The 23,910-nt window shown below is 40.7% G+C and overlaps 1 protein-coding gene, 1 long non-coding RNA gene and 1 pseudogene across 2 annotated transcripts; 2 read left to right on the top strand and 1 right to left on the bottom strand.

Annotated features, from left to right (window-relative positions):
* Positions 1–1,923: 1,923 nt before the first annotated feature.
* Positions 1,924–5,651, bottom strand: LOC141570098 (uncharacterized). Its single transcript, XR_012493980.2, has 2 exons — positions 5,361–5,651; positions 1,924–3,161 (listed from the first exon to the last, which is right to left on the bottom strand). It is a non-coding gene; the product is annotated as an uncharacterized LOC141570098 (long non-coding RNA).
* Positions 5,367–23,838, top strand: TMPRSS12 (transmembrane serine protease 12). Its single transcript, XM_019724353.3, has 5 exons — positions 5,367–5,624; positions 6,330–6,525; positions 11,958–12,226; positions 20,932–21,074; positions 23,255–23,838. Exons 1-5 carry the CDS (start codon positions 5,420–5,422, stop codon positions 23,504–23,506), a joined length of 1,065 nt encoding a protein of 354 aa, XP_019579912.3. The 5' UTR covers positions 5,367–5,419; the 3' UTR covers positions 23,507–23,838.
* Positions 14,741–21,040, top strand: LOC141570096 (transmembrane protein 126A pseudogene; annotated as a pseudogene).
* Positions 23,839–23,910: the final 72 nt, after the last annotated feature.

Raw genomic sequence — 23,910 nt, forward strand, 5'->3', positions numbered from 1 at the left:
GCCCCATCCTCCTTCAGGGGTAGGAGAAACAAGATGTATTACCTGTTGCTGCATAACAAATTATTCCAAAACTTAGTGGCTTAAAACAACAAAAAAGTGTTATGTCACAAACTGGGTAGGGAATCTTGAGTGTGGCTTAGTAGGGTCCCTCTGGCTTAAGGCCTCATGAGGTTGTAGTTAGGGAGTTAGCGAGAGCCGTGGTCTCCTCAGAAGGTTTGACTGGGGGAAGATGTGCTCCCAGCTCACTCATGTGGTGTAAGATTTGATGCTTCATGGCTCTTAGACTGAGGACTTCAGTTCCTCATTGGCTACTGCTGGAGGCCACTTCACAGGGCCACAGGGCGGCTCACAACATGAAAGCCAGCTTCCCTCAGAGCAAGACAGCAGGTCAAGACAGAGGTCACCAATAGGCCATCACCTCTGTCACTCTTTCTATTTGCTAAACGCGACACTAAATCTAGCCAACACTAAAGAGGAGGGGACTAAACAAGGGTGTAACTACCAGGCAACAGAGCTAACTAACGGCCATTTTGGAGGCTGCCTACCACCCCAGAGGACATTCGTCGTCTGATGGGAGTACGTCATAAAGAAAGGAAGTGAGTGCAGGAGAGAAGAGTGAAGACCTAGAATAGGCAGACGAAATCCAGGCACAGAACCCTTGCAGTCACTGCTCCATTGTATTTTTCATTGCCCTTTCATGACTTGGCTGCATGCACCTGTTTTTGATCAGGATTTATAAAAGAAACCTGTTGAATCTCTGTTATCTCTCACAGCAAGACCAGTCATCTGCCCTGCTTGCAAAGCCATTCCCGATCTGATCACATCCCCCACTCACAGAAACACACCTCAGCTGTTTCTCCTTTCAAGTATCACGTCCCACTGAAATATTTGGGGAACAGGAAATTTGTTTCTTGTCTGTCCCTGCCTGGGTCAGTTCACGCTGCAACTTCTTTCTCCAGTAACACCTGCCTCCCACTCACCGATTTCAGCTCAGCCATGAGCTTCTGCCCCCTCTCCCCCACGTTACCACCTGTAAGCCCCAACTAATAGCCTCCTTTGATTAACGCTGCCAACCACAGCAACCTCAGAGGGATGACGTGAGCAAGGCAGCTGTCCTTTTCCTGACCCTACTATAATTTTCCCACAACCGACACTGCTCCCTTGTTACTCAAGGTGTGGGAGGCAACCTTCAACACAAGATAGCAATGATAAAACAACTTAAAACCAAACTTTAGTTATCATTGTTCTTAAAAACCCTGGCTCAACCCACCACAGTGAAAATCCCAGACATCTTTCTTGGCTCAGATGTCGCCTTCTGCTATGTTGTTGGACTATGGGCTGCCTACTTCTTTCTTCCCTCTTGCCCAGCTTTCTTTACACACTGAAAATGTTCTCTTCATTACACGGAGCAATCAGCAGCCTAAGTATGAAGCAGGCTCCAGGACTACTATGGCGCATCCAAAACCCATATTAAACGACCTTGCTAAATGGAAGAAGGGCCTTACCCATTGGTTCTGGACTCAAAATAGAATCAAATTAAATACAAAACCAGGAAGAAACCTTCAACTTAGTATTTTTGTCTTACATATCCTGATCAAAAATTTTAAGGCACAGTTTCTTTCTTTAGTCTCTAACACAACAAAGGCACAGTTTAAGGCACAGTAAAACAAAAGTAGACACACATTGCATTCTTATTACTGTGATCATTCATTTTACTGGGTTAAGGGGCGACCGGATAGCTGGTAAAATATTATTTCTGGATGTGTCTGTGAGTATGTGTTGCGAGCGCCTGTAAGGACAGTCGCTAACATTTCAGTCTCTTCCTGAAAGGCAAGGGGATATTAACCCCTTGGCAGGGCCCTATGTCCCTACATGGTATTTGTGACACGAGTGGGGAACAAAGTCCCGGCACACAGGTTCAGATAGAGTGAGTAACACAGCTTTATTTGGGAGCCAATGTCCCTCCAGAGGCCAATGCTCTGGTAAGCACAGAAAGTTATACAGAGTAGAACAGAATTTAATAACAAACCAAGTCCCAGAGTCAATCGAGATGGAGAAGGTTCCTGGTCCAGGAAAGGCGACTGGGCCCACAACGGGTCTGAGACAAGCTGGTCTTGCGGGGAAGAACTTCAGAGGGTCCCACAGTATCGCAGCCTGCACCTCACAGGTCTTAGCTGGAGCGTCAGTCAGACTTCTCACGGCATTGCTCAGGAGTTCTGCTTTTATCCTCTTGTCCTTGGATTTGTTTACCTCTTAGGTGATAACCAGAAGTTGTTTGCCAGGAGTTTTTTTTATCTCTTAGATGATAACCAGAAGTTGTTTGGTAAATGTGTTTATCACTCAATTTTGTTATGCTCAGTTTCACACAAAAATATGTTTTTTACTTCACTCTTATCAGTCTCACACATGTGCGGCCATAGTCCTGTCCCTACCAGTAAACAACTTGTTTTGCAAACCTCAATCCAACATATACAATACATTTTATATGCTCTATACAGTATATTTCTGAAAGAGATTATCATTTGAATTAGTAGACTGAATAAAGAAGATCCACCCTCACTAATGTGGTTGGGTATCATCCAATCCAATCCACTGTGGATCCAAATAAAACAAAAAGATGGAGAAAGGGCAAATTCTCCCGTTCTTCTTGAGTTGGGACATCCATCTCTCCTGTCCTCCCATATTGAGATCCTGGTTCTCGGGCCTTTGCGTTGGGACTGAATCATACCGTTGGTTTTCCTAGTTCTCCGGCTTGTAGATGGCATACTGTGGGACTTCCCAGCCTCCATAATTGCATGCCAATTCCCATAATAAATCTCCTCTTACACATCTCTATATATCCTATTGGTTCTATTTCTCCGGCAAAACATGCATGGATACATATTATTGACATTAAAAGTATCTTATCAGCAAAAATGGGTTTACTAAGGAATAGCAGAGAATTGCAATTTGAGACAAGCGAGCTATGACAAAACCATAGGCAAGTCTGGAGAACAAAGGAGAGGCATATTCTTTTACAGAGGAAAAGGGAAGTTGGGAGGAGCTGTTAGGAACTGGAGGAAACTGGGAGTTCAAAGTGTAGTGGCTTTTCGTTGGCTGGCTTGTGACAATCTCTCAGTGGCTGGGCCATTGCTGGGGAAAGAGAAAATCTTCCTCTCCTGCTGGGGTAATAGAGTAGAAAAGATCTTCCTATTTGTTTGCAAGGAATGTCTCTTCCTGTTTGGGGCAACCAATGATGAATAGTAGGGTGTGAAAGTTCCCCCTACAGGCCTTTCAGACTCCAATTTTGGTTGAGGTATCCTTTATGAATTTTCACAATATCCATGCCTTTGCTTATGCTGTACCTTAGCCTAGCCTATCTTCACTACATCTCCTCCCTCTACTTGACCTTCCCCCTCAATCTCAGTCCAGCTCACACACCCCCTCCTACAGAGAGCCTTCCCAGACTGCCACAGCGCACACCAATCCTTTGTGTCTGAATTGGTATTAGACCCGGACGTCACGGTTTATTTCTTTGTTCTCCAAGTGATACAGAAACAATTTTTCTCTGCTAGCCATGTTATAAAGTTTTCTGGGCCAGAGGTCCAGATCTTAACACATTTCAGCAGTGTATGGTACATAGTATTAGGTTAATATCTATTTATTCAATGGATCGATTAATTGGAACCATTTATCTACACCCTCTCCCTACAGTGTTTACAATGTCAAACGGGCATCTCAGGGGTTCAAATAGGGGTAAGGAAGAATGTGTCGCTCAGGGAATGAAGCATGTGTGGAGGGTGCAGTTACCTTCAGTCAAGCTTTGTCCTCAACTTTGCAGGTCCTTAAATTTGATTTCATGGGCTCACCCTGACATAACACTGAAGGCAAGTACTACACATTTAATACTGAGATCAGTCGGTATTACAGAAATTGGGTTCTCCCAGTGGCTATACTATCTCAACTGCCCAACCTGTCTACATTTGATTTGCCCCCCGTTTTGCCTCTCCCTTCCCAGCTTACCCGCCTTGCTTCTGGGAGCTTCCCAGCCCTGAAGGCCTGAGCTAGCAGCGCCCGACCGGTTCCAGCACCTCCCCTGCCGCCGCCGCAGCCCGACTGTGCCTAGGGGCGCGCGGGCCGGGCCTAGGAACGTCTCGCCAACTGACGGACCCCCAGATCCCGGCTGAGGGCGGGACACCCCACGAACCCCTGTCCAGTAGGTGGCCGCCAACTAGAACAGCTCTGGGGAGGCAGACTCGCGGGGCAACTCCGCCAGCAGCGCGGGCCGCAGGTCCCCTCACGCCCCTCTCGCCCCCTCACGCCCCCTCACGCCCCCCTCGCCCCCTCACGCCCCCCTCGCCCCCTCACGCCCCCCTCACGCCCCCTCACGCCCCCCTCGCCCCCTCTCGCCCCCCTCACGCCCCCTCTCGCCCCCCTCACGCCCCTCTCGCCCCCTCACGCCCCTCTCGCCCCTCACGCCCCTCTCGCCCCTCACGCCCCCTCACGCCCCCCTCACGCCCCCTCACGCCCCCTCGCCCCCTCACGCCCCCCTCGCCCCCTCACGCCCCCCTCGCCCCCTCACGCCCCCCTCGCCCCCTCACGCCCCCCTCGCCCCCTCACGCCCCCCTCACGCCCCCCTCACGCCCCCTCACGCCCCCCTCGCCCCCTCACGCCCCCCTCACGCCCCCTCACGCCCCCCTCGCCCCCTCTCGCCCCCCTCACGCCCCCCTCGCCCCCTCACGCCCCCCTCGCCCCCTCACGCCCCCCTCACGCCCCCTCACGCCCCCTCATGCCCCCCTCGCCCCCTCTCGCCCCCCTCACGCCCCCTCACGCCCCCCTCGCCCCCTCACGCCCCCCTCGCCCCCTCACGCCCCCCTCACGCCCCCCTCACGCCCCCTCACGCCCCCCTCGCCCCCTCACGCCCCCCTCACGCCCCCTCACGCCCCCTCGCCCCCTCTCGCCCCCCTCACGCCCCCCTCGCCCCCTCACGCCCCCCTCGCCCCCTCACGCCCCCCTCACGCCCCCTCACGCCCCCTCATGCCCCCCTCGCCCCCTCTCGCCCCCCTCACGCCCCCTCACGCCCCCCTCGCCCCCTCACGCCCCTCTCGCCCCCCTCACGCCCCTCTCGCCCCCTCACGCCCCCTCATGCCCCCCTCGCCCCCTCTCGCCCCCCTCACGCCCCCTCACGCCCCCCTCGCCCCCTCACGCCCCTCTCGCCCCCTCACGCCCCCCTCACGCCCCTCTCGCCCCCCTCACGCCCCCCTCACGCCCCTCTCGCCCCCTCACGCCCCCCTCACGCCCCTCACGCCCCCTCACGCACTCGCCTACTTTGCGTGCTTGGTCCTCACGCCCACCCTACGCGCCTCTCCCACCTCACACACCTCGTGGCCCGGCCCGTCGCCCTCGCCCGGCCGCCATCTTGCCCAACTGGAGTTCCTAAATGGGGCGCGGGCTCCTGAGTCCTGCGCTGCTGCTTGTGGGGAGCTTGGTCTTCTACTCAGAACACCACCCGGTCTCAGAAAGGAGCAGGCGCGGCCCCCCTGAGGGACAGGCCAGTGGTCCGGGGTGGCCTGAGGCCACGCCTGGGAGGCTCAGGCCGCAGAAGGGGCTCCAGGCCCAGAAAAAGGAAGGGTGGGCCGCAGAGGGCAGTATCTGTTCATTCCTTGCTTTGGACGGTCGTCCTGCCTTTTCCCTACTTCTATAGTGTTTGATTTTGAGTCTCTCCTTTTCCATTGTTCCAATTGCCTATAACTGAAAATTCACAGACCTAAGCAGTCCAGTGACAATGATGACAGAAATAGCAGCAGCAGCAGTAGTAATACATACGCCATACATTTGTGTAGGGTGTCTATATGTACTCCTCAAAACATCCTGGGATCTGTCATTCCTATTTTACAGATTAATCATTCATTGGAATTCAGAGTTGAAAGGGCTAGTAGGTGACCTTCTCATACTACAGTTGAGAAAAATTAACCCAGCAAGTTAAATGGCAAGTATTAGAACTTGTAGCTCTTGATTCACCAGTTCCAGGCTCTTTAATTGCCATTTCACACAGGGAAGAATATGATACCTGGCCAGAGAAACATCACATTTTCATACTTTTGGGGAATAGAGTTGTAAAATTAATGAACCGTGTTTATTTAACATCTTTCTATTTGTAAGTAATCAATTAGGGCATGTTTATCTTAACCTTTTTCCCCCTCAAAATACAGGCATGCTTTAGGTATCGAGCTTGCATTATTAGTTTTTAAAATAGGAATTTAAAAGATTATATTAATGTGTTAAGATTAGGAATTAATATATATATTATTAGATGTGCACTTCAAGTAGTACATCATTTTTGTTTTTAGATTGTGGAATAGCCCCGCTTGCAGGTGTGTTCAAAGGGTCTCGCGTTATAGGGGGCACGGACGCTCAAATTGGTACATGGCCTTGGATAGTTAGCCTGCAGATCCAATACGGCAGAATTCTTGCTCATATATGTGGAGGAAGCTTAGTGAAAGAAAGTTGGGTCCTCACAGCTGCCCACTGCACTAAGGATTCTAGGTATGTATTCAGAACACAGCTTCTATTATATTCTCTTAGGGGGTATTTTAAAGTGATGGAGGACCAGAATGCAGTCATGTTCAGTTAAGCTGTATGTTTGCAAGTACCCACAATGCTATATATGTACTACACTGAATAGCTGTTGACATTAATCCTTTAAATTAGAAGTCAACATTTGTTGTAAAGACAGTATTTTATGCTTTGCAGGCCATACAGTCTGTGTCGCAGCTATTCAACTTTGCCACTGAAGAACCAAAGTGACCATAGACAATACACAATTAAATGAGTGTGCTTTATTTATGAACACTGAAATTTGAACAAAATATTATGTTATTTTGGTTTTCTTCCCAACCGTTTACAAGTGTAAAAAACATTCTTTGTTCATTAGGTGTATAAAAATACTCTTATTTTTATACAGGCCAGATTTGACTTATGGGATGGAGTTTGTCAGACCTTGTTTTATTATTACTTTTTTAATCGCTATAAGAGTTTATTTAAGCCAAATTGAATATATGCTCTTGTCAGACCTTGCTTCAGATAATGAAACTCTTTTTTTAGCGTTTAAAATTATTATATTGTAACCATGTATTTGTCTTTTTCACCATTAGATCATGAGTTATTTGAAGGCAAGGACTACATGTTTTATTTTGTATTCCTGGTACTAATATAGGACTTGGCCTACTTTATAGAGGACATAATAAATGTTTATTCACTCTATGGATGATGTCAATCTAGGAGAAATGGGATTTACCACAATTAGAATAGAACTTTATGACCCTCCTAACCATTTACTATGAAGCTCTAAGACAAATCCTTTGGGAAACCATGGTACCTGTTATACAGTCTCCCTTTAGTTTTTCATTTTTAAGAAAACAGCTGTCTTGGAGAAGAATGAAAAGTCTTTAAGAGGAACTAACAACTTTGAAATTCAATTAAGGGCAACTGACCTGTTTGGTAGGTTTTAATATGTATGTTATATTTTTTAAACATGGATTTCAGTTCCATAAATTGTTTTTTTAATGGAGATTTTTTTTTTAAATGGGAAGATACTAAGGTATAAACCAAAGGTATAGAAACAGAGGTAGGAAAAAAGCTTCAGAGTTAGGAATCAATTCTGTTCTTTCAGGTGTGGGTATCTTAACAATTGTTTTCTAACATGCTGTCATTAAAAACTGCTTTTCTACAGCTTTCAAATCTTAAACCATGGGAGGGAAGGCCTGCTTGGCATGGTGTGAAAATTCTTGGGAAATCTCTTCTTGCCTACTAAGTCCTAACATTGTGCCTTTACTGGTCTGTTCCTTTGGCTTGATGGAGAAAAATGAGTTCAGACTGGGGAGACCGTATCCTAGTATCCCTGACACTGTGCTGCAGTGGCTTTAAGTACGTTTCCAAAACCTACTACCGTGTTTCTCCAAAAATAAGATCTAGCCGGACAATCAGCTCTAATGTGTCTTTTGGAGCAAAAATTAATATAAGACCCAGTCTTATTTTACTATAAGACCGGGTATAATATAATATAATATAATATAATATAATATAATATAATATAATGAATAGAATAGAATAGAACACTGGGTCTTATATTAGCTTTTGCTCCAAAAGACGCATTAGAGCTGATTGTATGGCTAGGTCTTATTTTCGGGGAAACACAGTAGATGTATGACCGTGGTCAAATGATGCAGCTTTGTTATACTGTCAGAGAATCTTAGAGTTCAAAGAGGCATTTTAAATGTCTAGTTCAATCGTCTGTCCTGTATACGAATCCTTCTTACAATATTGAAGTAAAGGGTTCTCTAGTCTGAAATAATTACTGCTTCAATGTATTGAGCCAAGCATTTTTTTTCATGCATAATTTCCACTAATCTTTACAACAACTCTTTGCTGCAGAGAGACCCTGAGACTTGAGCATTCTTAAGTACCTTGCTCATGATTCCATGGCTGAAAAACAACAAAATCAGGGATCAAATCCAGGTTTGTCAGAGTGAAAGCCCACACATATAACCATAACTATACCATATGGCTCTCTACCTGAAACACCTCTTGTGGTGATGAACTGCTACCTTGAGAGACTCTCGTTTCAATTTCAGACAGCTTTAATTCTTAGAAAGCTTTTCCTTATGTAGAACTAAGTGTCTTGGTTTTCATTCTCCCTTCTGAAGCCATATATATTAAACCTAATTCCTCTTCCAAACATTTGAAGATAATGTTCATATTCCACTTAACAGTTCCCAAGACTAAATCTTAATGATTTTACTCCTTTACTGAACAGACATTTACTGAATATATGTTATATACTAGGAACTGGGCTAAGTGCTAAGAAAGTAGACATTACTGAGGCATAGTCTCTATTTTTCCTCCTCAAAGGACTAACTCTGCCACCTTCTATTCCTGTCCCCCCCTCATTTCCTAAACCTTGCCAGTTTAGGAAATTATTCTGTATTCCTTCTTATAACAACCACTTATCAAAGACCTGCTGTGAGATTAGGTACTGTTCAAGGATGTTACATATAATTGTGTATTTAAAAAGCCCTCCCAGTAACCCTCAGACATAGCTATCATTATCTCCATTTCACTCTTACATTTAGGTCATTCTCTATTTTGAGTTAATTTTTGCTTATGGTATAAGGTAAGGATCCAGGTTCATTCTTTTGCACGTAGATATCCAGTTTTCCAAGCAGAATTTGTTGAAAAGCCTGTCCATTCCCCATTGAGTTGCCTTGACACTCTTGTTGTAAATCAATTGAGGGGCGGCTGGTTGGCTCAGTTGGTTAGAGAGCAGTGCTTGTAACACCAAGGTCACAGGTTGGATCCCCACATGGGCCAGTGAGCTGCGCCCTCCACAACTAGATTGAAGACAACGACTTGACTTGGAGCTGATGGGTCCTGGAAAAACACACTATTCCCCAATAAAAAATTTTAAAAAAGAAAATCAATTCACCACATATACAAGGATGTATTTCTGCTCTCTATTCTTTTCCATTGGTGTATATAGCTGTCCTTATGCTAGTACCACACTTTAGATTACTGTAGCTTTGCAGTAAGTTTTGAAATCAGGAATGTGTGTTCTCCAACTTAATTCTTTTTCAAGATTATTTTGGCTTTTTGGGGGTCCCTTGATATTTCATATGAATTTTAGGATGGGTTTTTCTACTGCAAAAAACACTGGGATTTTATAGGGATTGCATTGAATCAATAACTTGCTTTGGGGGTAGTATTGTCATCTTAGCAAAAGTAAGTCTTCCAGTCCATGAATGTGAGATATCTTTCCATTTATTTATGTTGTCTTTAATTTCTTTCAGCAATGTTTTGTAGTTTTGGGTGTATACAACCTGTTTTTTAAACTTATGGTCTGAATATACATTGAAATAAATAAGTAATATAAATTGAGTAAGTTTGGAAAAGAAAAGAAACATCATTATTTCAAAGTAGCTTAAAGCAGTGGTTTTTTAAAAAAATCAAAGTAGAACTAGGACTTTAAAATTTTTTTACAAACTTTTTAGAGTTTGCCTAGTCCACTTTTAAGAGAGCTGAATATCTCCTGTTTCCTTGGGATAAATTATAAGAAATAGAACTGCAGAGTCAAATACAATGCAACTTTTTTTTAATATAAATTTTTTTATTGGGGAACAGTGTGTTTCTCCAAGGCCCATCAGCTCCCAAGACTAAATCTTACTGATGATTTTATCCCTTTATTCAACAGACATTTACTGAATATATGTTATATACTAGGGACTGGTCGTCCTTCAATCTACTTGTGGAGGGCGCAGCTCAGCTCCAAGTCCAGTCGCCGTTTTCAATCTTTAGTTGCAGGGGTCACAGCCCACCATCCCATGTGGGAATTGAACTGGCAACCTTGTTGTTGAGAGCTCAAGTGCTAACCAATGAGCCATCCGGCGGACCCTTCTGGAAGCTCAGCGGCAGTTCATTGTCTTCAGTCTAGTTGCGGAGGGCGCAGCTCACTGACCCATGTGGGAATCAAACCAGCAACCCTGTTTTCAGAGCTCGTGCTCTAACCAACTGAGCCATCCGGCCACCCACAATGCAACTTTTATAGGCTACTGATACATGCTGCCAAAGTACCCGTCTATTTTCTACAATGAATAAGAATACATTTGTTCCTCTGACTCTTGTCTGTAATGCGCATTATCATCAAACCTGCACACTCGTGTGCACGCATATGCACACACACTCTCTCTCATACCTAAACTTTGCCAATTTGAAGGGTGAAAAGGAATTTTAGCAGTTGTACCGTGTTTCCCCAAAATAAGACCTATCCAGACCTTCAGCTCTAATGCATCTTTTGGAGCAAAAAAACATAAGACCCGGTATTATATTATTATATTATATTATATTATAATATTATATTATATTATATTATATTATATTATATTATATTAATTATATTATATTATATTATTATATTAAAGACCTGGTCCTCCTATATTATAGTAAAATAAGACCGGGTCTTATATTAATTTTTGCTGCAAAAGACGTATTAGAGCTTATGGTCTGGCTAGGTCTTATTTTCGGGGAAACACGGTAAACAACTGTTTAAAAAATAAAAGTTCTTTCTTCCCAATCAAATTACAGATATAACAACTATTGTACGCTTGGGTTTTGGCCTACAGAAGATTTTTTTTGTTTCTTTGGTTTGGTTTTTCTCCTTGTTTTTTGTTTTTTTAAGACTGTCAAGATCCATTAGTTGCTTCTAGTTTTTATATTTAGTGTCATGCTTTATAAAGTCCTATCTCATGTCATTGTTATATATTCATCTATTTTTCTTTCTGGTTTAATTTTTATAATTCTCATGCTAATTTAATACCCAAATATTTCAATCTAAAATTTCAAAAATGTACACAAATAGAGCATAGTTTAGTGAACTCCCATATACCTATCACCCAACTTCAAGTTATTAACTCATGCCTGATCTTGTTTCATCTTTATCCTTACCAAGTCCCCACTCCAATTATTTTGAAGCAAATCTCAGACATATCACTTGATGTATCTTTAAAAGATAGGAAGTTTTATTTAAAAGATTTGTGTGTTTAAAATTTAATCCATTTTGAATTCATTTTAGTGTTTTTTTGGGATTTAGTTTTATTTCACTTTTCAGACTAATTATTTAGTTAGTTGTCCCAATACCATGTATTGAATAATTCATGCTCTGTCCACTAGTAAGAAGTGCTACCTTAATCATATAAATTCTCAGGTACTTGAATATGTGTTTGGACTTTCTGTCCCACAGATTTTTTTCTCCTTTCCTACATCATGGTATTTAGGTTTGTATTTGATGTGATTTTATGTCACATGAATGTAGGATTAAATTTTTTTGTTATTAATCTAACATAAGAAAAATAAAACTAGTGGGAGATTAAGAATATTTACTTAGTTAAATGAACATGTTTATAATAAGAACATTAACTTTTTTTCAGAGATCCTTTAATGTGGAGAGCTGTGCTTGGAACTAATAATATACGTGGGAGTCATCCTTACACCAAGATTATAAAAGTTAAAGCAATCATCATCCATCCAGACTTCGATATGGAAACTTATGTAAATGATGTTGCGCTTTTTCATTTAAAAAAAGCAGTGAGGTATAATGACTATATTCAGCCTATTTGTCTACCTTTTGATGTTTTCCAAAATCTGGATGGAAACACAAAGTGTTTTATAGGTGGCTGGGGAAGAACAAAAGAAGAAGGTAATTATAGTCTGAATTTTATTGATACAAATTCTTCTGATTATTAGAGACGGTGAACCCTTTCATATATTTATCTCTTTATAGCATGAGTTTCAACAATAGGTCTTCATTTACCAGTGAAAAAGAAATGTCTTTTTCTTGTATTTTTTCTTGCTTGTGGGAGAGAACAAATTATCTTCCAAAGCAGAAATAGAGGTTTTCTCTGGTTATACATGCCAAGATGCTTGAACCTTTAAACATTCTCAGAGAAAATGATGGTTCTGAGTGTTTCTTGTAGTTTCTAAGACTCATCAGTGATAGAGCCAGCTCTGTAACAGAATTGCTTGTATTAAATAATAATCGACTTAGCGTTCTATTTAATGCCTTGTTTAGTATAAAACAGGTTAATTGCCATGTTTTTGTGTTTTTTTTTAAGTACACAAAGGGGCACAGATTGTTGATTGACTGAATTCATGGGAGGAATTGGAAAAAAAAAAAAAAAGAAGTGGAAGACGCCCTCTGCCTTTGGCAATAACAACAGCTACCATTTGGGAGTGTTTTCCATGCTTCAGGCCCTGTTCTAAATACATTATTTTATGTTATCCTCCCAATATTCCTAGTAGGGGGTTAATGCTATTATTACCATTTAAAAGATCAGGAATTGTGAATCTTAGAAGTTGAGAAGCTGGGACTCAAATCTAGGTCTTTTTTGTTCTAAACACTGAATATTTAAGTACAGCAGTCAGTATAAACTGCTCTTATTGGAATGAAATTCTAGTTAGCAACACATGAGATCAAGTGCAGAGACTCTTTTTTTTTTCTGCCCCCCATAAAACCTAGCCATTTAAATATTTGTGAATTTAGACAAGATAAAGATAAATGTATGAAAGATGTGTGAATTATTTTTCTTTTTTTTTTCCTGTGAATAATTTCTAAGGAAGACACGGAAAGCAACATGGTGCCATGTAGGGAAAAGAGCTTGGGCTTTAGACTCACAGACCTAACTCTGAATCTTAGCCCTGCCATATACCATGTTTCCCCGAAAATAAGACCTAACTGTACCATCAGCTCTAATGCGTCTTTTGGAGCAAAAATTTAATATAAGACCCTGTCTTATATTATAGTAAAATAAGACCGAGTCTTGTATTAATTTTTGCTCCAAAAACACATTAGAGCTGATGGTCCAGCTAAGTCTTATTTTCGGGGAAACACGGTACTAGCTGAATGACCATTGGCAACTATTGAATCTTTAACAATTAGAACAATGATAGGAGCAACTACCATTTATTCAGGACAAGATACTTAATAAAATGCTAAGCATTGTAATGCACTTCTCATTTAACACCCCCAAAAACACTACAAGAAATACTATAACATGCATGAATAAACTGAGGTTTAAAGAGGTTAATGTAATAAGTTGCACAAAGTTACACAGCTAAATGAGGAGTCAAAATTCAAGCCCAGGTCAGCCTGCCTCAAATTTCATGAGTCTCCACTATTTTAGGTAATATCTCACAATGTCATACATTTTCATGATCTGTAAGACGAGAGTAATACCTATCAGAAAGGTGTTTCAAGGATTACGTTGGTTTTCCATCAGTGTGGTAGATTACATGCACACACCAACCTTTCCACTGAAAACTGTTACAAAGGGAAAATACGTAAGTAAGTCAAGGACCGAGTATGAAGATAGAAACTTAGATAACTGGAGAACCAAAGTTGGCTTTCATCTTGAGGGTCTTTGCCAAATTAGTAACATTGATTATTGATTTCTGTGGTTTCATGGGACTTGAGAGGTTTGAAGAACGAAGCCTGCGCAAGTGGATGTGGGGAAACTCCCATAAAGGTGAAGCCCCAGGGCTATACTCTCAGAATGAGTCAGACTCATGGTTTAGCATACAGTTTATATATACATAGTTCATTTCAAATATGATAGAGGTAAGTTGAAAGCAAAAGGATGGAGAAAGATATACCAAGGAAACATTAATCAAAAGAAAGCTGCAGTGAACTTCCAGTCAAGATGGCAGAATAAGTAAATGCTGTGCTCACCTTCTCCCATGACCACATCAAAATTAGAACTAAATTATAAAACAACTACCTTTGAGAACCACCTGAAGACTATTAGCTCAATAGAACTCCTATAATAAAGGATATAAAGGAGACACAACAAGACTGGTATCAAGACTGGTATAAAGAAGGAGACGCACCAAGAGGGGCGGAGACAAGGAACAGGCAGGTCCCACACCCACATGTGGCGGTTAAGAATCAGGAGGGATATCTCAGCAGCAGAGGTCCCCTCTGAGAAGCACCCCACACTGGGTGCCCAGCCCAGACCACCAATGCCAGGAAGAGGAGTCCCCACAACAGCTGGCTGTGAAAATCAGGGACTCAGTCCGGGAGAGATGACGGCTGCTGGAGACCCAAGCATCCTCTGAGAGGCCTGTGCACAGACTTACTCACTGACACTCACTCTGAGCTCCAGCACTGGGGCAGCAGCTGGAGAAGTATCAGGGACATACAGGGAAGAAGTGAATTGTCTGGCTTTAAGGTGTGGACTGGCGGGGCAGCTCTCACCAGGACAGAAGCACTGGCAGCAGCCATTGTTCCTTTTTTGAGCCCTTCCCCGACCTAGCCTGCAGTTACAGGCGACACAGTTCGGGCACAGGCCCAAACCTCTTTCAGTGGCTGTTCTTCATAAGCAGGTGGCTTCAGCCTGAGTGGTAGATTTCCCTAAAATCTCTGAAAAATCCACAACCCCCCAACAAGCAATTTGGGCTGGCCTCAGTGTGTCTTGCACCTCTTGCTAAGTGGCCCCAAGCCCAGCACTAGTGACCTTGGTCCACAGCATAACTAGCTGGCCTTGGTCTACAGCATAACCACTCCCAAGTGACTCCAAGCCCAGCACAGGCAGCTACCAACGAAAGTTCACTTTGTAGCTCCTACCAGGTGGCCCCGGGCCAGGCATAGGCAGTGGCTGGCCTGGGCCTGCACTGGAGCCCCTCTCAAGATGCCCCAGAACCAACACACCTGGTTGCCAGCTTCAGACTACAACTATCACCACCCCCCAATTGGCTCCACAAACAACACACCCAAAGGATGGACTTGGCAGGCACCAGAGCCCTGCTCTGTGGGGTCAGCCCCTGCCCAACAGCCTGTCCACCGTAGTCATGGCCAGTCCACACAGTCAGTCCGCCTGAGAGTAAATACCACCCACTGACGTGCTACCAGCGATCAAGGCTCAACTAAAACAGGAGAGCATGCATATCTCTGGAGCACCAGCCCCAGTGACCACAGAGACTGCACCACCGGACCGTATAGGACACCTACTACATAAGGCCACCTGCCAAGACTGGGCGACATAGCAGATCTACCTAATACATAGACACAAACGGAGGCAGCCAAAATGAGAAGACAAAGAAACATATCCCAAATAAAAGAACAGGACAAAACTCCAGAAAAAGAACAAAATGGAGACAAGCAATCTATCAGATACAGAGTTCAAAACACTGGTTATAAGGATGATCCAGCCATCACATACCTGAGCATTTAGCACAGAGAAATGAAAACATATGTCCACACAAAAACCTGTTCATAAATGGTCATAAATTCTTTTATTTGTAATATCCCCAAACTGGAAAAAACCTAATTGTCCTTCAATAGGTGAATGATTAAACAAAAGGTAGTATATCCTTAACATGGAATACTATGTTAAGCAGTTAAAAGGAGTTAAGTATTGATACATGCAAGTACTATAATGGTTCACAAGGGAATTATGCTGAGTGAAAATATGAAAGAAAGTAAAGATGAGAAGGCTAAAATGAGAAAGTCAAATATACACCTCATAAGAACACTAGAGCTTTTGCGTTGGAACTTGGAGATAGTTCGTGTGTGGTCGGAACAATGGCCATCGGTGTAACGGAGCTGTTATGTGAAGATGTTAAGCATCCTTGGGGATGATGAATACTAATGAAGCTATGAATGTCACTGATTAGCAGCTTCACTTTGAATGAGGGGTCGCTGTCTGCCCATTGAAAGAGGCCAGTGTCTGTGACGTTCCCAAGCCGTAACCATTTCTGGCTAGTGCTACTAGATTTACTTGTCTGTTGTATGGAAAACTGGTGGTCAGGAAAAGCTCTTCATTTTATGGACATGGAAAGAAAACATACAGATCAAGATGGATTATATTTATTCTTAATTTTGCAAATAGATTCTGAACCAACATCAAATCTAGACTAATGTGAACCAACATCAAATCAAGCCTATGGTTTCTTTTTAATCGTGTCACTGCCCTAGAGAGCCAGAACCTATTAACCAGTAGATTACTTTTTAGATCTATTTCTAGGATTACATAGCAAATGAAGTATTTGTAATAGAAATTTCCATTAACTAGCCTTGCAATTAAATTATTCTGAATGGAAAAAAAAAAAGAATGCTAGAGAGAGCAAATGAAGAGAATAGAGGTGAGGCAATAGTCAATGGATTTGGGTTGAAATTTTTCTATAACTGATGAAAGACATGAATCCAGATGTAGTAAGAACAATATGAGCCAAAACAAAATGCAGTCCCTTTTTTATACATTGTAATGAGGTTGTAGAACAAAGAACAAAGAGAAAACCTGAATACAGCCAGAGACAAAAGGTAAACCAACAACAAACCTTATAAAATAATTATAAACTGGCTTTCAGAAAATTTCTCAATAGCAATGACAGTCAAAATACAATGAAATATCATGATCAAAGTACTGAGAGAAAATAACTACAAACCTACAACTGTGTATCCAACAAAGCTGTCATTCAAGAATAAGAGTGAACAAAAGCTGAATTCACTACCAATGATCTTTCACCAAAGGAAGTAAGAAATATACCAGAAAGAAATGAAATGACGTCAAAATGGTGGTATGAGATACAAGAAGTGAGCAGAGAAATAGGTAAATATAAATAAACATTGTGTGCATACAACAGTGATTTTCAACTGGGGGCAATTTTGCCCCCGGGGGACATTTGGTAATGTCTGAAGACAATCTGGTTACCACAGGATGGGGGTAAGTACGCTACTGGCATCTTAATGGGTAGAAGCCAGGGACGCGGCTCGTCATCCTCAGTGCACAGGACAGTTCTCCCAGCTCCACAATGAAGAACTATCTGACCCAAAATGTCAATAGTGCCAAGATTAAGAAACCTTGGAACACAATAAAAATAACGTGCAATTTATAGAATTTTTTAAAAAGACATTTAAATACTAGGGGGGAAGCATGTATTTCAGAATGGGTGATGAGATTTAAAGTGGTCCCAGTTCCCGTATTATTCAGGAGAAATGTTAAGATACTGGTTAACATTAACTTTAAGCATGAATGGTCAAATTTCGATAACAGAAAGAGAGAATATAACTTGTAAACCGATAGAAAGAAACAAATGGAATGAGAAAGACAAAATCTGAATAAAAATAATCAAGAAAGGAGAACTAAGACACATAGGAAAAGTTAGAAAAATAGAAAGTACAAAACAAGACAGTAGAAATGAGCCCACATACACTCATAATCACAATAAATGTTAATGGACCCAATCACTGGTTAAAAGACAGATAATTGGGTGTCAGCCAAAGATGGCAAGTTGTGCAAAGGTCGCAGTGAGCCTTAGCGGCTGAGGAAGCCCAGAGGAAGCGCCGACTGCTGGGAGGAGAACTTAAGGCTCAAGATGGAAAATCATGAATTGGATGATACCGTCGAGAAAAAACAAATTTTTGATATCATAACCAGAAAAATGAACCAACTTCCAGAAGCAGAAAGGGACCTACTGAACATGGATCGACACGTGTTGGACTTCATGCTGCTCTGTGTGGCTTCGTAGCAAACAGTCTTTTTCAGCTCATGTAGCTGCAGGATTACCAATGGCAGTGATCCCATTTTTGACAGCGAATGTATCTTACACGGGTTTTGTAAGTTTACTGTTGAATACAGGTGATTTGAATTGTGAAACCTGTACCATAACATGGGGTGGATTAGTTGGTCTTGTTTTTGGTGGTCTGTACCCTGTTTTCTTGGCTATGCCTGTGAACACCGGTCTAGCAGCCAGGCATGCCTCAGCCCTGCTACCAGAGAAAAGAAACATCTTAACCCTTGGATCAGAGTTTCTAAGCCCGTCTTTAGGAAGACGTTATTTCCCATTTTGCTCCAGACTGGGTTTGCAGCATACCTTGGTTCTGGACAATATAAACTATCTATAAAGGCTCTTCAGCTGCCTGAACCCACCCTAGAAATTCAGTGATTGTTAAGCAAATCTGCACACAAAAATAAAACTGTAAAAAGAAAAAAGAAAAGAGAGAGAATTGGATCAAGAAGCAGGAAATCCAGCTTAGTTTAACAACAGATACCTAAAATATAAGGATATGGAAGGACTGAAGTAAAAAAAAAAAAACCAGGAATGAAAAATGTCAAGTAAATTATAATGAAAAGAAAGCTGGTATCACTATGCAAATAGCAGACAAAATAGATGTTAAGATAACAGAATTATTGAGGATGAAGAAGGTAGAACCTTCTTTAGAAAAGTTTCAACTCACCAGGAAGATAGAACAATTCTAGACTTGTGAGCCTAATAAATAGGACCAAGACAATATTAAGGTAAAACAGGTAGAATTGTATAGCGAACAATTGTATAGGGAATTATAACTCCCCTATGATAGTAGAAAATTTTAACACAATTCTTTTTATTATTGGCATACCAAGCAGATGAAAAATCAGTTAAGATTTAGAATATTTGAACATAAATAGCAAGCTTGATTTAATAGCCAAATCAGAACATTCTGTACCCAAAAACCAGAGAATTTCATCTTTTCAAGTACAGATGGAACTTTTATAAAAATTGACCACTTACTAAGCCATAAAGCAAATCTCAAAATTCAAAGAACAGGTAGTGTACACACTTTTATATACTCTGAGTACAATTAATTTAGAAACAAGAAGAAGGATGGGAATTGTGGCTGTAGCAGCATGAGGAGGCTGGCAAATCCTCTTCCCCTAAATAAGTCTAAACTCCACAATTGTCAGAAGCAACCATTTCGGAGCCCTGGAAATCAACCAAAGTACACAACAAGTTGAAAACTACTCCCTATAAACAGCTAGAAATTTGGGTAAAAATAATTTGCACTTTTCTTCCTTGTGGCTGCTTCCAACTCTCCTCTCAGATCAGTCAGTGCAATAGTTTTACCAGGGCCGTAAAGGATAAGGACCTTGCTGCCAGAGGAGGACAACTGGATTGCTAGCAGCAGTTGAAAATCTAGGCCAAGACCATTGTCGATAAAAATAGTGGACTCAGCAAGAGAGGACGAGACAAATGGGGGAAATCCACAGCTCTGCCAGCCTGGGACTGTGCTCCTAGATGCAGCCAGCAGTGAAACAGTCCGGCATTTGACAGGAAGATCCGAAACATGAGAGAGCTATGGAATGGCTGGAGAAACTCTCCAAACATCGTTGGCTTACTGAGAAACTGAACGTGTATGGGGAAAATCTGAGAGAGCTCAGCATAGAGTGGAAGCCGAGGTAGAGCTAAAAAGTGACTGAACTTGCACTTCCCAACCCACACACAGATCCATCAGCAAAGGATGAAAGCCCAAATCACTGACTGACCACTAAACTATGCAGACACACGGGCAAGCCCTATGAAGCCAGGCTAAAAGTTAAAAATCAAAGTTTAAAAAGTGAGCAGAGACAACAGTCAGACAATGTGGGGAGATGGATTCCACAATTAAAGTCCAGACAAATTGTTTTTAAAATGACAACAACCTTGTTGAGGATGAAATCAGAATCCAGAGTTGTTGCAATACACAAAGGTTGGACAAATAAGTTTGTGAACTCATCCTAGAAAAAGTGCTACATACCTCATTGCTGAATATCACTACAGTCACCTTCGAAGTACTCCCCTTGGGAAGCTATGTACTGACACCTGTGCCTAGTCCACCCTTCAAAGCAATTTTGGAACTCTCTTTCTGGAATGGCCATCAGAGCTGTCGTCATATTACCCTTGATGTCCTGAATGTCATCAAAATGTCTTTCCTTTATCTTCAGGTAAAGAAAGAAGTCATTAGGGGCCAGATCAGGTGAGTAGGGAGGGTGTTCCAATACATTTATTTGTTTACTGGCTAAAAACTCCCTCACAGACAGTGCCATGTGAACTGGTGCATTGTTGTGACGCAAGAGCCATGAATTGTTGGCAAAAAGTTCAAGTCGTCTAACTTTTTCACACAACATTTTCAGCACTTCCAAATAGTAAACTTGGTTAACTATTTGTCCAGTTGTTACAAATGCATAATGAATAATCTCTTTGATACCAAAAAAGATTAGCAACATCATTACAGCAAATTCGCAAACTTAATTGTCAGATCTTGTATTATTTAAAGCATCCAATTTTCAACAATACACTCAGGGAAAAAAGTAGTCAATAGAAACTGACTCTGAATAGGCTCAGATGTTGAATTTAGCAGACAAAAACTTCAAGGAAACTCTTTAAATATGCTCAATAAGTTAAAAGAAACTATTGCTCAAAGAATTAAAGGAAAATGTGATAACAATGACAAAATAAGGAATGTCTATGGAGAAATACAAGGTATGACAGTTTTACATAATTGTTGAATCAGTCACTTTTGAAAGAAAATTTATTCAACATGAACATTGTACATCACTGTCAAAATGCCTACTCTCCTAAATAACATTTTGGTATTTTTTTTGTTAATAGGTAATTCTACAAATATGTTACAGGAAGCAGAAGTACATTATATTTCTCGAAAAATTTGTAATTCTGAGACAAGTTATGGGAATATAATTCCTCAAACTTCATTTTGTGCAGGCGATGAAGATGGAAGTTTTGATACTTGCAGGGTGAGACCAAATAATTTTCCTTAGAAATATTTTCTAAAGCCAGAGGGAACTTAAACAAGGCCTTGGATCACTTTCCGATGAAGTCTTAATTACCAAGTCTAAAAGCACGAAATTCATTTTTTCTTTTTAACTATGTCAACCATCCAAATTCTCTTGCTTTCCTGTTTCCTTGGTTTCTACAATCATGGTCAACCTTACACAAAATTTGCACTGAATCTTTCTTCTCTTTTATTCATCACCACTTCTGAGATATAATTTATGTATATACAACTCACCCACTTAAAGTGTACAGCTCAACGGGTTTTTAGTATATTGATACAGTCATGCAACTATCACTATAATCTAATTTTAGAACACTTTTGTCACCCCAAAACCTCCATCCGTTATGAGTCACTCCCCATTCTCCTCCCACCCACCTCCAGCCTTCGGCAACCACTAATCTCTATAGATCTGCCTATTTTGGAAATTTCATGTGAATGGTACCATTCAATATGTGGTCTTTTGTACTGGCTTCTTTCACTTAGCATAGTGTACTTAAGGCTCATCTATATTGTGTCATGTATTAATACTTTATTAATTTTATTGCCAAATAATATACCATTGTATGCACAGGCCACATTTTATTTATCCATTGATTAGTTGATGAACATTGAGTTATTCCCACTTTTTGGCTATTAAAATGTTACTATAAACATGTGTGTATGTTTTTATGTGTAGGTATGTATTTATTTCTCTTGAAAATTTCACCTAGGAGTGAAATTGGTAAGTCAACGTTTAACATTTTGAAGAACTGCCAAACTGTATTCCAAAGTGGCTGCACTGTTTTACGTTCTCATCAGTGATGTATGAGGGTTCCACTTTCTCTACATCCTTGTCTGCACTTGTTATTGCCTGTCTTTTTTATTACAGCCATCCTTGTGAGTGTGAAGTGGTACCTCACTGTAGTTTTACTTTGCATTCCCCTAAAGACTAATAATGTTGAGTATCTTTGCATATGTTTATTAGCCATTTATATATCTTTTTGGAGAAATGTCTATTCAGACCCTTTGCCCCTTTTTAAATTGAGTTATTTATCTTTTTATTATTGAGTCATAAGCATTCTTTCTATATTCTGGATACAAGTCCTTTACCATGTATATGGTTAGCAAATATTTTCTCCCATTCTGTGGATGTCTTTTCACCTTCCTAATGTAGCACAAAAGTTGACTGTTTTATAAAGTCCAATTTTATCTACTTTTTGTTTTAAATCTTTCTTTATTCCTCTTTTCTTTACTACTTCTAAATCCATATGCACTTCACTTCCAAGCAATACCCATGCTCCTACCCATTTTCCTACTCATTCTGATTTCTGCAATCCAGAGTTTATCTTTCCTGTGTCCTTTTCCTTAAAAATCTTGCTGAGTAAAATAGTAAAGAATCCAATCTAATTGAATTGCATTCGTAATAAAAAATATACATATATTCAATACCTTCCTTATAGAGAATGTGAAAACATCTTAGAAGCATAGTCTTTAACCTTTAGGCACTGTCACAGTGTCCTTGGGGTTTTGAGTGATTAACAATCCTTAGTAACAGTGTTTCAGTTGCTACATTGACAGTCTTGTATAAACTATGAGGGAAATTTGTAAGACTATCAAGAGGCTCAGCCATTTATTCTTTATATCCTGTATTAGCCCATGTCAACACTTAGAAAGATTTCCATTTCTTACAAGATGCCAGTTTACGCCTCTCGTCTAGCTAGGAAACCACACACACACCTAAAAGATTCATTCACATATCTTCAAGTTATACCTTTCACAAACAGCATTAAGCAGTAGAAGTATTCTAAGAGACAGCATTTACAATATTTTGCACACATCTTACATTATATTTCTCCTGAATAATTGCACTAAAAAACTCCAAACAATTGGATTTATAGAATTCTGGTTCAAAACGAGGCCGATGGTAAGTTTATCCACCAGCTATGTTTCCTCTAAATACCAGGCCAGACTGAATATAACAGAATTCCTGTTTGAGTCAGAACATAAAACTGAAAATCTATTGATCTTAAATAATTTAGAGGTATATTGAAAATGTATATTTATATAAATGTATGTTTATTGTGATTAATTTATTCCAGCTTTACTATTATATAAAGACTACTAGAAATAACTAACACTATTTTGGGACTTTTTTAATAGGGTGATAGTGGTGGACCATTAATGTGCTACTTACCAGAACATAAACGATTTTTTGTAATGGGAATTACCAGTTACGGATATGGCTGTGGTCGGAAAAATTTTCCTGGTGTCTATAGTGGGCCATCCTTCTACAAAAAGTGGCTGACAGATCACCTCTACCACAAAAGCAATAAAGGCATATTTAATATATATATTCTACTTGGACAGGTGCTCGTAGCCTTGGGTTCTGTTATATTACTAACAACTCCATAAAGACATTCTAAAAAATCTTTATTTTTCATCATGTCCGTTTCCATGTTCTATATAATAAAAATCATTTATTCTTTGGGCAAGTAATTGCCTACTTTAGAGTTCTTATGTGGACATTTTTTTGAAAAAAAGATTGTGACATAGTAGATATGTGATTATAAATTTGGCACTGAATCGCATGCATCCTTGATATATGTTGATTGTTTTACTTTATAATCATAATTTTTCATTTGGAATACTTTCCTACAGTTTGTATAAAATATTTGGTTTAAATATATACTTTATGTATGTAAATGCCAAACAATAAAGAGTTTATAATTAAAACGGAAGTGTTCTTTTGGTAATCAAAACTCTTTCCTATTAAGTTAGATTTTATTTTATTTGAACACATTTGTATGATATATATA

The sequence above is a fragment of the Rhinolophus sinicus genome, chromosome 1 (genome assembly GCF_057876585.1).
Source record: "Rhinolophus sinicus isolate RSI-liver-muscle chromosome 1, RSI-T2T, whole genome shotgun sequence".
In the NCBI taxonomy this organism is placed as follows: domain Eukaryota; kingdom Metazoa; phylum Chordata; class Mammalia; order Chiroptera; family Rhinolophidae; genus Rhinolophus; species Rhinolophus sinicus.